This window comes from Hyperoodon ampullatus, assembly GCF_949752795.1.
Source record: "Hyperoodon ampullatus genome assembly, chromosome: 15".
Classification (NCBI taxonomy): domain Eukaryota; kingdom Metazoa; phylum Chordata; class Mammalia; order Artiodactyla; family Ziphiidae; genus Hyperoodon; species Hyperoodon ampullatus.
The window spans coordinates 24,378,035-24,392,925 of record NC_136928.1 but is presented as its reverse complement, the minus strand read 5'-3'; the positions used below and the strand labels follow the sequence as shown (position 1 = coordinate 24,392,925).

General features: G+C 51.4%; 1 protein-coding gene across 4 annotated transcripts in view; it reads right to left on the bottom strand.

Annotated features, from left to right (window-relative positions):
* LIMS1 (LIM zinc finger domain containing 1) overlaps nucleotides 1-14,891 on the bottom strand; it is a gene marked incomplete at both ends in the record, with an annotated part of 98,401 nt that overhangs the window by 33,369 nt on the left and 50,141 nt on the right. For 2 of the 4 annotated variants that reach the window (XM_079721175.1, XM_079721174.1), the window contains one exon: nucleotides 8,535-8,641. The exons of the other annotated variants lie outside the window; for them this stretch is intronic. In XM_079721175.1, coding sequence (XP_079577301.1) covers nucleotides 8,535-8,641 — 107 coding nt within the window. Of the gene's footprint in view, nucleotides 1-8,534; nucleotides 8,642-14,891 lie in introns of those variants that run through there. 4 annotated transcript variants of the gene reach the window in all.

Genomic DNA, 14,891 nt, shown 5'->3' with positions numbered 1-14,891 from the left:
AAATTCCATTTTTGTTTCAACGGGCATCACAGGAGGTCACCCTTGGTAAATTTTTAACTTTTAAGATACGATCAAGTGTATTCAGACCTTCCAGGTAAGAAACCTTACCCTAAAACCTAAGTGAGGCTTAAGTGTGTAGTTAAGAGCATAAGACACACGGGGAACAGCCCCGGCTCGACTCCTGAATTACCAACCATGGGTCTCCAGGGCCCTTTTCCTTTCTTGTGAACTGCACAGTATCCCTGTGAGGATGAGGACTCAGCACAGCCAGAAAAGCAGTGAAGGGCAAGAGAGGCCAAGCTGGTGTAAAGAAATAATTAATGATTTTACATTTATATGGAACATATTTATTAATAACCTTATTCACTGTGGGTTTGGGAAAGATTTCCTAAATAGGACACAAAAAGCACAAACTTTATATAAAGAAAAAGATCAATCAACTATCAAAAAAACCACTTTTGCTTGTCAACAGACATTTATAAAAATGAGAACACAAACTGCAGACTGGGAGGAGATACTTGCAAAATATGTAGCTGACAAAGAGCTTGTATCTAGAACATATGAAGCACTGTTTCAACTAAATACTATAAGAAATAACCCAGTAAAAAAGTTGGGCAAAAACCTGAATGGTAAATTTGCCAAAAAGATACAGGAACTGCAAATAAGCACAAGAAATGATACTCAGCTTCGTGAGTCATTAGGGAAATGCAAATAAAACCACAAGGAGATAGCAGTACACTCCCCCGAAAGGCTAAAACTGGAAAATATCAACCGTGCCAAGTGTGGCTGAGGATGTGGAGAAAATGGAACCTCAAACACTGCTGGTGGGAACACAAAATGGTACAGCCTCTTTGGAAAACCGTTTAGCCATTTCTCCAGATATTAAGTGTGTGCCCACCAAACAACCCCACCATTCCACCCAAGAGAAATGAAAGCACAGGACTTGTGTGCGAATGTTCATGCAGCTTCATCTGAAACGGCCAAGAGCTGGGCACCACTCAACTGGCAACCAACAAACGCAGTAAATCCATAAGCGGAAGGTGACTCAGCAGTAAAATGAATGATACTGACTCCTGCACCACGGACGAGTCTTAAAATAACGATGCTGAGTTAAAGGAGCCTAAAGAAAACAAAGGGTACGTGACCGAATGGTTCTATTTATACACGACTCCAGAAAATGCAAGAGCATCCTGAGCCACCAGCTGCCTAGGGATGTGGGAGGGCTACAAATGCAGGCAGGGACTTGATGAGGAGGAGGACGTGCGTGACTTTGACTTTGTGTACGTGTCAACACTGACCAAGCTGCACATTAAACTGTGCATCTACTGAGGCCCATTCGTTTCACCTCAATAAAGCTGTTTCTAAAAAACTGCACACTGGAATGATCTTTAACCTTCAAAAAAACCACTGCTGTGGGTGGGATTCTGTCCCCTAAAAAGACGTGTTGAGGGACTTGCCTGGTGGCGCAGAGGTTAAGAATCCGCCTGCCAATGCAGGGGACAAGGGTTCGAGCCCTGGTCCAGGAAGATTCCACATGCCACGGAGCAACTAAGCCCGTGTGCCACAACTACTGAGCCTGCACTCTAGAGACCACGAGCCACAACTACTGAGCCCACGTGCCACAACTACTGAGGCCGCATACTGCAACTACGGAAGCCCACACGCCTAGAGCCCGTGCTCCGCAACGAGAAGCCACCGCAATGAGAAGCCCGTGCACTGAAACGAAGAATAGCCCCCGCTCGCTGCACCTAGAGAAAGCCTGTGCGCAGCAACCAAGACCCAGTGCAGCCAAAAAATAAAATAAATAAGTAAATTAAAAAAAATTTTTTTTTAAATAAGAAAGCTGCAGTGTATCATGCAGACACCATTGTTAGGGCTCCTACTGCAAAAGGCATGTTGAAGTCCTGACCCTGGTACCTGTGAACATGACCTTATTGGAAGTGGAGTCTCTGCAGATGTAATTAAGGCACAAGCTGAGGTCACACTGGAGTAGGTGGGCCCAACTCCCATATGACTGGTGTCCTTACAAGAGGAGATACATACACAGAGGAGGACGCCATGTGGAGACAGAGCCACGTGATGAGAGAGGCCAGGGTGGGGTGATGCCCCACAAGCTGCACACACAGCCCTGCAGCTGACATCAGAGGCACGAGGAGAGCTGCCATGCTGATTTCTTTTTTTTTTTTTTTTTTTTTTTTTTTTTTTGCGGTACACGGGCCTCTCACTGTTGCAGCCTCTCCCGTTGTGGAGCACAGGCTCCGGACGCGCAGGCTCAGCGGTCATGGCTCACGGGCCCAGCCGCTCCGCGGCATGTGGGATCTTCCCGGACCGGGGCACGAACCCGTGTCTCCTGCATCGGCAGGCAGACTCTCAACCACTGCACCACCAGGGAAGCCCTGCCATGCTGATTTCTGACCCCGAGTCTCCAGAACTGAGAGACCAGACATCTCTGCCGTCTGAAGCCTCCCAGGGTGTGGTACTTGTTACAGCAGCTCTAAGAAGCTAATGCAACCACTGTTTCATATTAATTCATAATTCATATTAATTTCACAATTCATATTAATTCTTATTTAATGATTGTTTCTAAAAGTAGATTTTATGTAGGAGAATATTTGTCTAAAGTCTGTTTTAATCACAGAATAGCCACTGGGTCGCACAGATACACAATTAAGTGGCTGTGTTTCCAAGATATGTAAATACATATAAAATAAATAGCACTGTTTCATTTTAATAGCATCTCTCCAAAGTAATATAAAGCACACGTTTTAGCCAATTGTATTTTTTTTGTTTTTATAAGTGATTTATAACTGATACATCAAGTTTTTTTTTCTTTTAACCAACAGAAAAGCAATTTATAATGATTAAAATATTGGCACTTAATTGTCATAGTAAATCATTTAGAAAACTTTATGTGAGTGACAGCAAATTTACAAATTGACTCTGCTGAGGCCGAGGTTCTCTCCCAAGGGTCTCAGAGCAGCACAGAGACACAGAACAGGACCTTCAACCCTTCAACTGTCCCTTTAACACACACTAACTTTAAGCATTAATACTATTTTTACTTTCAGCATATACCCCCTCAACTCTATGGAAATACTTTAGGTGACCGAGAGGAAAACATTACCCTTCAGAAAATAAGCCTCCCAAAACCACTGAAGAAGGAAAACCGGAAGGTCACGGTCCATCCTTTGGTAGATACACTCCTCTGTGTGGGACATCAGAGGGATGGACATCAATTTAACTTACTCTCTCAGAGTCAAAGGGGTTTAACCTGGAATAAAAGAGGCACCTCGAAGCCAGTGTGCTTTCATTCCTTCAGGGAGCAGCAGACCCTGGGCAGGGATGGCTACCAGGCCCCGGGGTGGACGGTGGGGCCTGTGGCTTGGACTCAATTTAGGGGGGGTGGTGAGAAGGGTGAGGAAGGGGTGACTGCAAAACCTGTTATTCCAACAGGAACACTTGTGTGTTACACATTTTTTAAAGTGAGATAATATCGGACACGTAAACGTGCGAGTCTGAGGTGCACGGCTGCTGGTTTGACATGCTTAGTGTTGCTGTATAATCACCCCAGAGCATCAGTGACACCTCCGTCACGCCACATGGCACAGCCCTGCTGAATGCCGTCACCGTGCCGTGTGGCAGGCCTCCCTCCAGAGTTCGTTCATCCTCTAGTTGCAAGTCTGTGCCTTAAACCGCCCCTCCCCAGGCCTCCACTCCCTGCCCCTGGACCCCCATTCCACTCTGGTTTTAGATTCTGCATTTAAGACAGAGAACACGCTGTCTGTCTTTCCCTGTCCACCTCATTCACTTGGCACTGTCAGAGCCCATCCTTGCTGTCAGGACTGGCAGGATTTCCTTCTTTCTCGCGGCTGAATAGTACTCCAGTGCGCGTGCACACGCGTGTATGTTTTCGTGTGTGTGTGTGTGTGTGTGTGTATTACACCCTTAAACACATACGAGAAGGCACTACTACCTTTCAAAAACCAACATGGGCCGGCTGACACCTCCCTGGACCAAAGAGAAGAAATACTTGTTATCAGTTGAGCTCACTGTTGGGAAGATTAAATGTGTTCTTGCTGAACCGTGAAATGGGGACAGACAAAATGGCCAAGCTGCAGTTTCATCCCTCTGCCGAACAGATTATGTTTCTAAAACTAAAATACAAACGCTGGTTTTTCAGTCAAAAGATGGGTCCCCCAGATGATCAGCAAACAGCAGACAGGTTTGAAGGAAACGCTCCCCCAGCCCACCCCAGGCACTGGGATGGCCCAGTTCCCACCCGACAGGATGCTGAACCAAGGCCGGGAGCTGGGCCCCTTCACGGCCTGGGTCCTTCTCCCCCTTTCGGGACTGAGTTAAGAACAGAACCACGGGCCTTCCCTGGTGGCGCACTGGTTGAGAGTCCGCCTGCCAGTGCAGGGGACATGGGTTCGTGCCCCGGTCCGGGAAGATCCCACATGCCGCAGAGCAGCTGGGTCCATACCGCAAAAAAAAAAAAAGAACAGAACCACGGAAGTTCTCACCACAGCGCCTGGCCCCCAGCAAGGGCTCAGTCAGCATGGGGGCCTGATCCGTGTTTCCTACTCTTAACCAAGCAAAGGCATCCTGCTGCTGGAAAACGACGCCATCCCAGATCTAGAAGGACAGGAGATCCAAAGCCTTACTTAACCACCATAAAGTAAAGGTTACTTCTCTCTGCACCCCCTTTCTGGTCCTGGTGCCCCAGCTCCACCAGGAATAGCGTAGGAAAGCACAGCACAAGCGAGTCCTCCCCAGTGGACTTCACAGAGGGGCACAAACGTCAGCCGCCTCTTCTGATCCACCTTTGCTTCATGCAGGCGGAGGGGAGGAGGGGGCAAAACTAAAGGAACAAGAGGGGAGGACCTAAGGGTCCTTGATCTGAGCTCGAGACCAGGGGGCGACTGCAAAGAGCCGGAGGCCAGACCCGTCTTTGTGGCCACAGCTCAGCTCGGGCACCACGGCAAGAACCCACCAGAGACCACGTGTACAAATACGTCTGCTGTGTGTCAATAAAACTTTATTTGTGGACACTGAGTTTCATGTAATTTTCCTATGTCGTGAAATATTCTTTTCATTTTATTCAACCATTTGAAAAATATAAAATCCATCCTGAGCTCATGGGCCACAGAGAAACAGGAAGATCAGGCCTAAGGGTCATAATTTGCCAGCCCCGGTCCTGCATTAAACTTCCTTTCTGAGCCGGCTGGCAAAGGCTTGATTCTGAGATGTCCCCAGTTAGTTATAGACCCCATGTGTCTGAGGCAGAGCCAAGGTGACTCTGAGAATTTTTAACGGGGGTGGGGGGTTGTGGATCGCACAGGTGTGTTTTTCATTCAGGTTTCCTCAAAAAAAAACTGTGTTTGGGTGCAGCACAATTTAAGAGGGAGAATAAATAGCTAAGGAGTAAATACACACACACACACACACACACACACACACACACACACACACACACACACACACACACACAAGGGGATGTCTTGGACGGTATTTTCAGGCATCAGGCACTTTAGGAAGAGGGTCCCTGCCTGGGAAGGTACGAGGAACAGCTTCTGAGCCCAGGGGGCGGGAGAAGAGTTCCACTGAATGAACCCACGGGCAGAGCAGGAGGTCAGAAGTCCTGTCCCTGAATGAGGGGGTGGCACCAACGCTACCTGCATGCAGAGTCCTCAGGTCCACCTCCATGGAGGAAGGTGACGTCCAGGGGTCTCTCAGGCACGTCAGGTTCCAGCCACACTTAAGGACATGTTCTAGAACTAAGAGGCTCCCATCACACAACTTTTTCCTGTTGTGACAAAGTCTAAACGAGATGAACCGCCTGCCGTGACTCAGCGCTCAGGTGTGGAGGCTGACGGTCTGCTGTACAAAGCAAGGAGAGCACGTTTCAGGCTGTACTGGATACTTTAAAATAAAAATCAATACAGGCAGCGTTCTGTTCTAAACAGTTTGGAGTTTGAAGCCGGAAGCAGTTTCACCAGCTCTTTAATTTTTTTTTTTTTTTTGGCTGCGTTGGGTCTTTGTTGCTGTGTGCGGGCCTTCTCTCATTGCGGTGAGTGGGGGCTACTCTTCATTGCGGTGCGTGGGCTTCTCATTGCTGTGGCTTCTCTTTTGCGGAGCACGGGCTCTAGGCGCCCAGGCTTCAGCAGTTGTGGCACGCGGGCTCAGTAGTTGTGGCTCGCGGGCTCTAGAGCGCAGGCTCAGTAGCTGTGGCACATGGGCTTAATTGCTCCATGGCATGTGGGATCTTCCCGGACCAGGGCTTGAACCCGTGTCCCCTGCATTGGCAGGTGGATTCTTAACCACTGCGCCACCAGAGAAGTCCTTCACTGACTTTTATGTGCTCTTTAAACACTTGTGTTCTGTTTCAGAGCACAGTCTTCAATTTAAACTTAAACATGTTTTCTGGCAGTGAGCACAGCCCTGTTAGTCTCTGATGGCTTTTCTGCCAGAATCCATAAACGTGCTGAGAAAACAGTGTGTGAGTGAGGGGGTCAGAGTGGGAGTGGGTCTGTGCTACTTTGAGGTGCCCAATGTCACACGTGCTCAGTCCAGCGACAGCTCCTGGGAGAAACACCTGCAGGTGACCCTCCAGGGCCCAGATGCTGGTGTCCCTGGGGCGGCCCTGAGTCTAATGCGGCCCAGCCTCGATGGGGCACACAGCAGGAGATGGATGAACGGTAGCCGAGTGAGTAATGCACGAGGTACCCTTCACCGGATGACAACGCCTGCCATCAAGCTGGTGGCGAGGGTTTTATGAGATAATAAACGACACTGAATAGCTGCAATGGTTTTTATCCTCCTTTTAAAGAGAAGCCACCTGAGTCCATCAAGGTTATCTGCCTGACCCAGCGGCCTGAACTGGGCGTGTCTAACCTCAAAGTCACCCTTCAAGCTCCTATTACCGGAGGAACCCGATTTCATACTAAAAACAGGCTTCCTATAAAACTAGGCGAAAACCCTGCCTCTCTAAATCGATAAAAGGCTCTTTTCCTGGCTGAGCTCGAAGTCCTAAAATAAGTAAACGGTCACTTCTCTGAACCCGGGGACAGAGACATGGCAGAAGCCTAAGCCCCTTCTAATCACCAGGGGACAATACAGCAGAAAAAGTGGGAAAATGTCTCCTCACCCCAAGGCAACAAGTAATACACCTTAAGAATGATTCTTCCTTCTGTAATTTAAACTCGAGAGAAAACAAAACAACCTAGTTGTTTCAAAGGCCATTATGACTTATATACATAACCACCCCCTCAGACATAACAGGTAATCTCATTCATGGGTACTTCTGCCACTGTCTGAAAATAAGTGAAAGTTGGCTGGTCTTGAATGTCATTTTACATATCTTATTTCTTTTGAAGTAAATTCCTTAGGACCCCGAATCTGAAATTAAAACTACTTTGGGTAAGTTTTCACTCTTGGATCAAGAGCAGATTGGATGGCAGTTTCAGGGCTCACGTCCACCCGTGCCCATCTGGTCGAGCAAGAGGGGGCTCAGAATTCTCACTAACCTTGTAGTGAAAATTTACAAGTCAAACTCTGAAGCTTTAAAATTCTGTTTAATCCAGTCAATTCAAAGTTGATACACTAATTGTAGCTAAGAGACACCCGACGTGGTAGGGAATAAATTCTAATAGTGTAAGTATCAGTACCAGCCAGAGTCAAACATTTTCAAATAAACATATCCCTCCCAAAGTACACTTCCTGTAGTAAATTTGTAGACAACTTTAATATAAGTTTAAAGAGCTTCCTTGTCAATTTTTTCCTGTTAAGTTTAAAATAAACTCTAAAAGCGAATTTATAGGCGAAATATAGAGAGAGAGGTTATAACTATTATATACTACTTATATATATATATAAAACGTATCTATTCCTCTCACCATCTGGGTGGAACATTCAAGTGCGTGGATCAAGTGTCCACAAAGGCACTGAGGTGCCACCCAGCACGCGTGCGGGGAGAAGGGTCCCTGCTGTCAGCTCAGAGTCCCCACCCCTCGCGGCAAACACAGCAGTTTAAGCAACAGCTTAATGCGCAGGGGCTGTTCAGAACCTGTAACCTAAAAAGAATTCAATAGCGGTAAGAAAAACTAACACCGTGTTGTTTTAGGCCAATTAACGGTGGAAACAGAAAACCCCTAACCTTTTCAGTTAGAAAGGTCTCCCTCCCTCCCAGGTTACGTTCAAAACTTGCCCTGCCTTCCTTTGTGAAACCCACGTCGACACCGAAGAACAACACCCTGATGCCCACCCAAGACATCACCCGCGACCCTCACCGTCAAAACGCAGAGAAAAATTCCTCTGAAACGCGCCCTAAGAAGCCCAAGCGATGTGCCTTCTGACAGCGGCGGGCAGGTCAAACCCTCCCTCTGCGATCCTCGGCCCTGGGGGTGGAGCGAGGCTGCAGGGCTGGGAAGCTGACGCCAGGGGCTCAGCCCGTCGCCCCTCGCCGCTCACCGTCCGGCCGGGCCGGGGCTCAGGCTGCCACCCCCCCCACCCCGCCCCCGCCGGGCTCCACTCACCTGAGCGCCTGCTCCTGCGGCCCCAGGAGCCGCAGGCTGTCCGGCCGGTCCCTCCTCCGGCGGTAGAGCCCCGACTGCGAGAGCTCTTTGAGCTGTAAGGCCGTCATGCTCCCGGCCCGCGACCCTCGGAGCCCGGCACCGGCACCGGCACCGGAGGGCGGGCGGCCGCCAGGGCTGGAGACCGCCCCGCGCACACCTGGCCCGGGGAGCGGTCTGCGGCGCCGGCGGCCGCGCTTCCTGCTTGTCGGGTACACACCCTCCCGCGGGCGGCCGTGTCTCCGCGCCCGCACCTGGGAGGGCCTGGTGCTCACGTGCTCCCGCCAAGCAGAGCCCGGCCACCCTGAGCGATCGCGCCGGCTCCTGCGTGGACCGTTCCAGCATCGCTGTGCATCAAAACCGGGCTAAAACGCTCCAGAAAGGTCGTGACTCAAGAAGGGTCCTGCCCTGTTCTCTGGACCAGGAAATCCACCAACACTTCACGCGCAGCCGTCGGTTTCAAGAAGTGCCTGGTCATCACGAGCTCGTTGGGACATTTTCCTTCAAACGGAAAAGCACAGTTCCGAAGGGCAGCACGCCGCTCCGCGCTCTCCACGGTGCTCTAAATCCTCTTCAGAAAGGAAGGAAGTGTCTTTTTTCTCCCCCATTAAGTGTTACTCAAAAATTCATAACTGAAAGGGAGGTGGTTTCTTCTGCCACCCGCCATCCCGCGATTCTCTACACCCAAAGCCGCCCCCCGGGACGGGTCCCCTCGCGGGAGATGCGCACGCTGTCCGCCTACAGCGGCCCCCGCGTCAGGAGGGAGGGTCTGGTTCCCGGGGTGGGGGGTGGGTGTCTGCAGTGTGGGGGGCAGATCATAGGGGCACGTCCTTGTCCCCGGGCCCCGCGGGACGCCCGCGCGGCAGCAGGCGAGTCTGACTCAGCCCCTCTCAGAAGGACTCCCCGCCGGCGCGAGCGCGGGCCTGCTCTCAGCCAACAGCTTGGCTTCGCGGTGCCGGCAGTTTGTCTGCGTGTCAGCATCTTTCCTCCCAGAAGCCCCTCCAGGACGAGAGCGCAGAGAAATGGGTCTGAAAGTTCTTTTCACACCAATAGTTAAAGAGTTAATACGTTCCCCTCTCTAGAAGGATCGGTATTATAAATTCAAATATTCAGGACCCCAAGGAAGGGGGCTCTGCATCTCACCCCTTCACTCGGAACTGTGGGGCTCCGGCTCCTTTAGGGCTGCAGCCCTGGTCCCCACCCGCCCACGCCCGCCCCAGTGGAAACACAACTTTTTACAGTCACCATCAAAGTGTAACATACGTTTTTAAAGAAAATGCAGGGGGAAAATTAGTAATTTTGTTACCACACTAGATATAACTAGTGACAAAACATTACCAAAAAAAATCGAGGGACAAATGTATCTCTTCCTCTCTCTGGAAGGATACAGAGGAAACTGGTAACATCGGGTGCCTGGGGGATGGGCAGAGCAGCATAAGACAGCTTCTCTGTAACCACTGCTCTTTACCTGCTGGACTTGGAATACCCTGCACATTCAAAAATAAATAAAAAAAATTTAGAAGTTTTACATATACCTTTTGTACAAAGCTCTAGGATCCTACTGAGACATAAAACACAGAAAAGTTTGAAGTTTACAGTAATAGAAACATAAAATTAGGATTCCTTAAAGTGCCTAATTCTTACATTTTTGTCATGACAGGTGAAAAACGCAGAGAAACAAGCACCAATCTTTTTTTTTTTTTAACTGTAGGCATCAAAACAGAATAAATGCCTGAGGAATAAAATACAAACTAATTGTAGCCACTGCAAACACAGAAGCCTCAACGTTGAACAGGACTTGTTTCTATAGGAAAATGAACATAAGAGAGCTTGATTTTTAAAGAGAACTTGAGAAAGAGTAATGCAGCCCGCTGACAAGGGAAAAGGCTTGTAAACTAGTAAAGTTGACAAGACAGGAAACACTACCGTGTAGGACGAATCCTGTATTTGATGAGTCTAAAGTTAAAAGGATGTGAACAGGGGTAAGAAAAGTTATGTAAAACAAACTGAAACAATTCTTGCCTGCAGACTTTTAAAATGGCTGTGCTGACACATACAAACTTCAGTAGATCCATGCTTGTCACAACTGCATAAAATTAAATCCTGGGGCTTTGGGCAAAGGTCTTTAACCACTGCCATTTCACTGACAACACAGACAGCGGGAGACAGTGGTACCCTTCCCTCCCCGCCACACGCAGCCAGGGAGGGGCGCCCATTTCTGGGAGGGAACAACCCCCTACCACACAATGGCTCAGGCTGCAGCCAGATGACACCCCCGAACAAAGGTTTCTGTGCATCTGCGTGGGGGGAGAGAGGGACAGAGGGCACAGCCCTGGGACGCGGCAGGTGATGTGACGCCAGGAGAGGCCCCATGTCCCCATCGCCGTCCCCGTGGTTCCCTCCTTTCACGCCCTCCCATAGAAAGTTATCAGTTGAGCCTGGATTGTAGATCAGGCCTATTTTAAATGAGTTCTGAATTTCAAACGACTGTCTTAGCATTTGAGGGAGGCCCACGTGGGTGTCCACACAGGGATGTCCATTTCGCGGCGTAAACGGACTCTGAAGGGCCGCGCTGCCGCCCTTAGAGCCCAGCGGCTGTCCACGAGCAAAGGTTCACAGAACCTGTGGAGGGGGCACCCCGGCCCGCTCCCACCGCGGGGTGGCGACTCTGTGAACCTGCCCACTGCTCCCCCCGACCGCCGGGCTCTCCTGGGACCTGAGCTCCGACTCGCAGCGAAATGCGACATCAGCTCAGAGGGTACTTTCTACTGCAATAGGTTTGTGCTCTTGGTTGAAATGACTAAACAGGAAGGCCCAGGGAGCATCACACCGGGCCTCGCTCTGCAGGCTGACCTCTGACCCCATCCTCCACCTTTCCAAGTGGAGGGGGGAGGTGGTCACGGACCTTCTGTGAATCGGAGGAAGGTCAGTGAGTCTCAGAAATGCACGCGAGCACAACACTGCCCCCGTCTCAGGGCACTGGCAGGTGGACTCACCTTCCGACCTGCACAGACGTCCCTGCTCCAGGGCGGGACACTGACCTCAACTGCGGGCCAGACGCTGGTTCAGAAGAGCCCCTGTTGTACCCCCCCATTTCTCTCCACCTCCCAGTCATCTCTCTGCCTCTGGCCTCACCCGCCTCTACTCTATCCTCCAAATTTCCAGGAGTTCTTTCCAAATGTAAACCGGTCACTCGCAGGTCCTGGAAGACCCTGCGGTGACCCGATGGCTGCTCCCCGTGCTGAGCGCGGTCCCAGGACAGATGGGGCGTCCTGGCCCCGAGTCCTGCCTCTGGACTCAGCGCAGGGGTCCCTCTCACAGGAGGGCTTTGGAGACCCTTCACTCACTATCACCAGGGTCTCCATCCCCCCATCCCCCCCAGATAACAGCCCTCCCAGGGCAGCCGTGTAGCTACTGTATCGCTGCGTCTTACAAGGCCAGGTACATGGTAGAGTGTGCGTTTGCTCAGTAAGTTCTCTGGTTTAGTTGTTCCACCAACTGATTTTGAGAGCCTCGCCACTTTATGATGATGCTGCGTTTCAGATGAATGCTCCAGAGCTTTGAAACTGGTTTTGTTTTGTTTGTACATTTAACCCTCGACATTACCTAAATGAGATTCTTAAAAGGCATATCCATTCCACAGTTTTGGAAAACTGTACTTTCCTGTGAGATTGCAAAAACTCAGATGCTGCACATTTGTAGAGTTGAGCAACACCTTCCACCAGTATGAACACTTTCCATTGGGGATAAGAACTAAAAAACCACCCTCTACTTGACTCAGTCCAGTTCTCAGTGTACTTGGTCCCAGTACCCCCTTCAGGCTCTGGGGGGTAAAGAAACCTAATTAGGCATCAAGCCCCTAAGACCCGTCCCCAGCGTTCCTGCGCTGACGGCTCCTTCTCGGCAGAACTGAGGGCTTGCACCCTGGCTTCGGGGCCCAGCTGGCGGCTGGCCCCGTCAGCAGACCCTCCAGACCAGGGGCCTCAGGCCTGCAGATAGCAGCTGTAAGTTTCCAGGCCATTAATTTCCTTGTACACACGCAGTAAGAGAAGAATTTTGTTTTGCAACCACTCTGAACTTAATGGAAATGAATCCTTTTTAGTTTAACTTTTATCCTATGAATAATCCCCTGCAGGGGAAGTAAAGCTTCTCTGATAAAGCAGAGCACCATCCTCCCTCCTTCCGAGCTCCCGTCTCCAAATCCACACGGGCCCCCAGGCGTGTCCCGGGTGTCACACGAGGGCTCAGACCTCGGCGATTCTCGGGGGCACGTTCAAGTTCAAGTCAACCAGAGCAGAGTGTGAGAGGGCAGAATCCACCGTCCAAAAGCGTCAGAAAATACCACCAAAGACACGGTCCCTGGCCCGTCTGCGAGCCCCTCTGAACATCCCCTCGACCCTCCTCTCGCCGAGCAGGCGGGGGAGCCTCGGCCGAAGTCTGAGACCCCATAGGTCAGCCGTAAGAAACAGAGAATCTACACGGGTCACCCACCGTCTTCTGCGAGACAATCACAGAACATTCCCAAAGCCACGCCGCAACAAGCAAGCTTTCCTGCATCCTTCAAAAGGATTTAAAACAAAACTCTCGGTCACCCTCCCACCCCCAGCCTTTCTACGGGGCCGAGGGGGGGGAAAGCTGGTGCGAGGGTGCAGAGGGAACCCGGGGTCACCCGGCTGGTGGGTCCACATGGGCAACGTCCCGGCTGCGGCCGGCAGGCAGGCAGGCACACGAGTCACATCACTCCCGAAGGCCTCAATCTTTCCCTTCGGAAATAGAGCGGTCGAATCCGATGATCTGAACGGTCTTTTCTGCAGATTAAAATTTCAGCAAGGGTCCACAGCAGGGGAGGGCCCGAGGCTGGCAGGCTCCCGGCACGCTCACCCCTCCCCGCAGGTCAGGCTCCCACCCCGGACCCAAATGGGGCCTGAGGCTGGCTACACACGCTTGGCAGGCCGTGCCCCCGACCCCCGGCCTGACCCCCGCCTCGGCCCTCTCCCCGGCCACCTGCTCCACAGCCAAGAGCCGAGATGCACATAAAACCCCAGGAAGGGACCCTGACCACCCGCCTGACACACGAGCCGCGGAGACGCCGAGGCCACGGGGAGAGACAGGGCAGAGTCAGCGGGGCCCCGGACTCCATCCACGGGCAAGTGCAACCCCATGTGACACTGTCAACACGGTTTCAGAAGACTGCACGTCAAGCTAAACTTCTGTAAATAGGATAATTTTTAATTCTCTGAAGGAATTCTAGTGGTCATATGTTCACAACAGAGAGCTTTGCTGAAAATCCAGATTTTCACATGATTTGACTTAAAATGTGTTTTGTTATCACCTTCTGTATAAAGTTGCTACACACACTGTTTCCACCCATTCCACCCATCCACCCCGCAGCAGGCATGGACCTGCTGAGCACATTTCCACACTAAACATTCCTGTGACAAAACCAACAGGTGAAGGTCCTGGAGCAAGAATCCCCGGACGGCAGAGTTACCGGCAGCAGTTCTGAGCTTCTGAGGCCGTGGCTCTTCTCCCCGGAACTCCAGGGTGTCGTGAGCATGACCACAGCACCTGCGCGGCCCCAGCCTGGTTTCAGTGCCACAGTTACTACTGTCAACTTCCACCTCCAAACCATTTCACCAGGGCATCAAAACATCCCCGGGTTCTGTGTAAAGTCTCATCTTGAAGCTTTCTGTCTGGGGGGACACCTTGCCAACCATCTAACCCACAAATAAATATGCAGCTGAAAATGTGTCAAGTCACAGGAGACAAGGTTGCTATGAGGACGGCAGGGACGCAGGGAATGCCTCCCAAGACAGAAACCTCGGGTCTGATCCCCCAGAGCCGGAGGGAGGGGAGGCTTGGGGAGAGAGCAGCTTAGCTCGTGCAAAGGCCCGGAGGCTGCAGGGAGGGGCTAGGGGGGTGAGGCGAGAGAGCCAGTCAGGGGTGTCTCTCCGGTCCAAAGACCCCTTTCCCAGGCCTGGGGTGGGGGGAGACCGAGCTGTCAGGGCAGAGACAGGGGTGGCGGCTGGGATGGGAGGGTGGGGAGTGGGCGGGAGAGAGTCTTAGGGAGAGGAACCGGTGGCAGGCCAGACGCGGAGCCCGCGCTGCACTCGTGCTGCCTTAGTCCTGCCCGCAGAAAGCCAGCATTTTAAACTGATTGAACCTAAGAAGACCGTTTTCAAAGAGTACTTACAAAAGCAAGGGCTGGGGCACAAAAATGCCCACGCCGTGCCGTGCGTACGCGGAGCTGATGTAAGTGCTACTGACAGCTGAGGAACACGCTCCCATGTTCACCTCCGTCCCACCAGCCGTGGATCATTA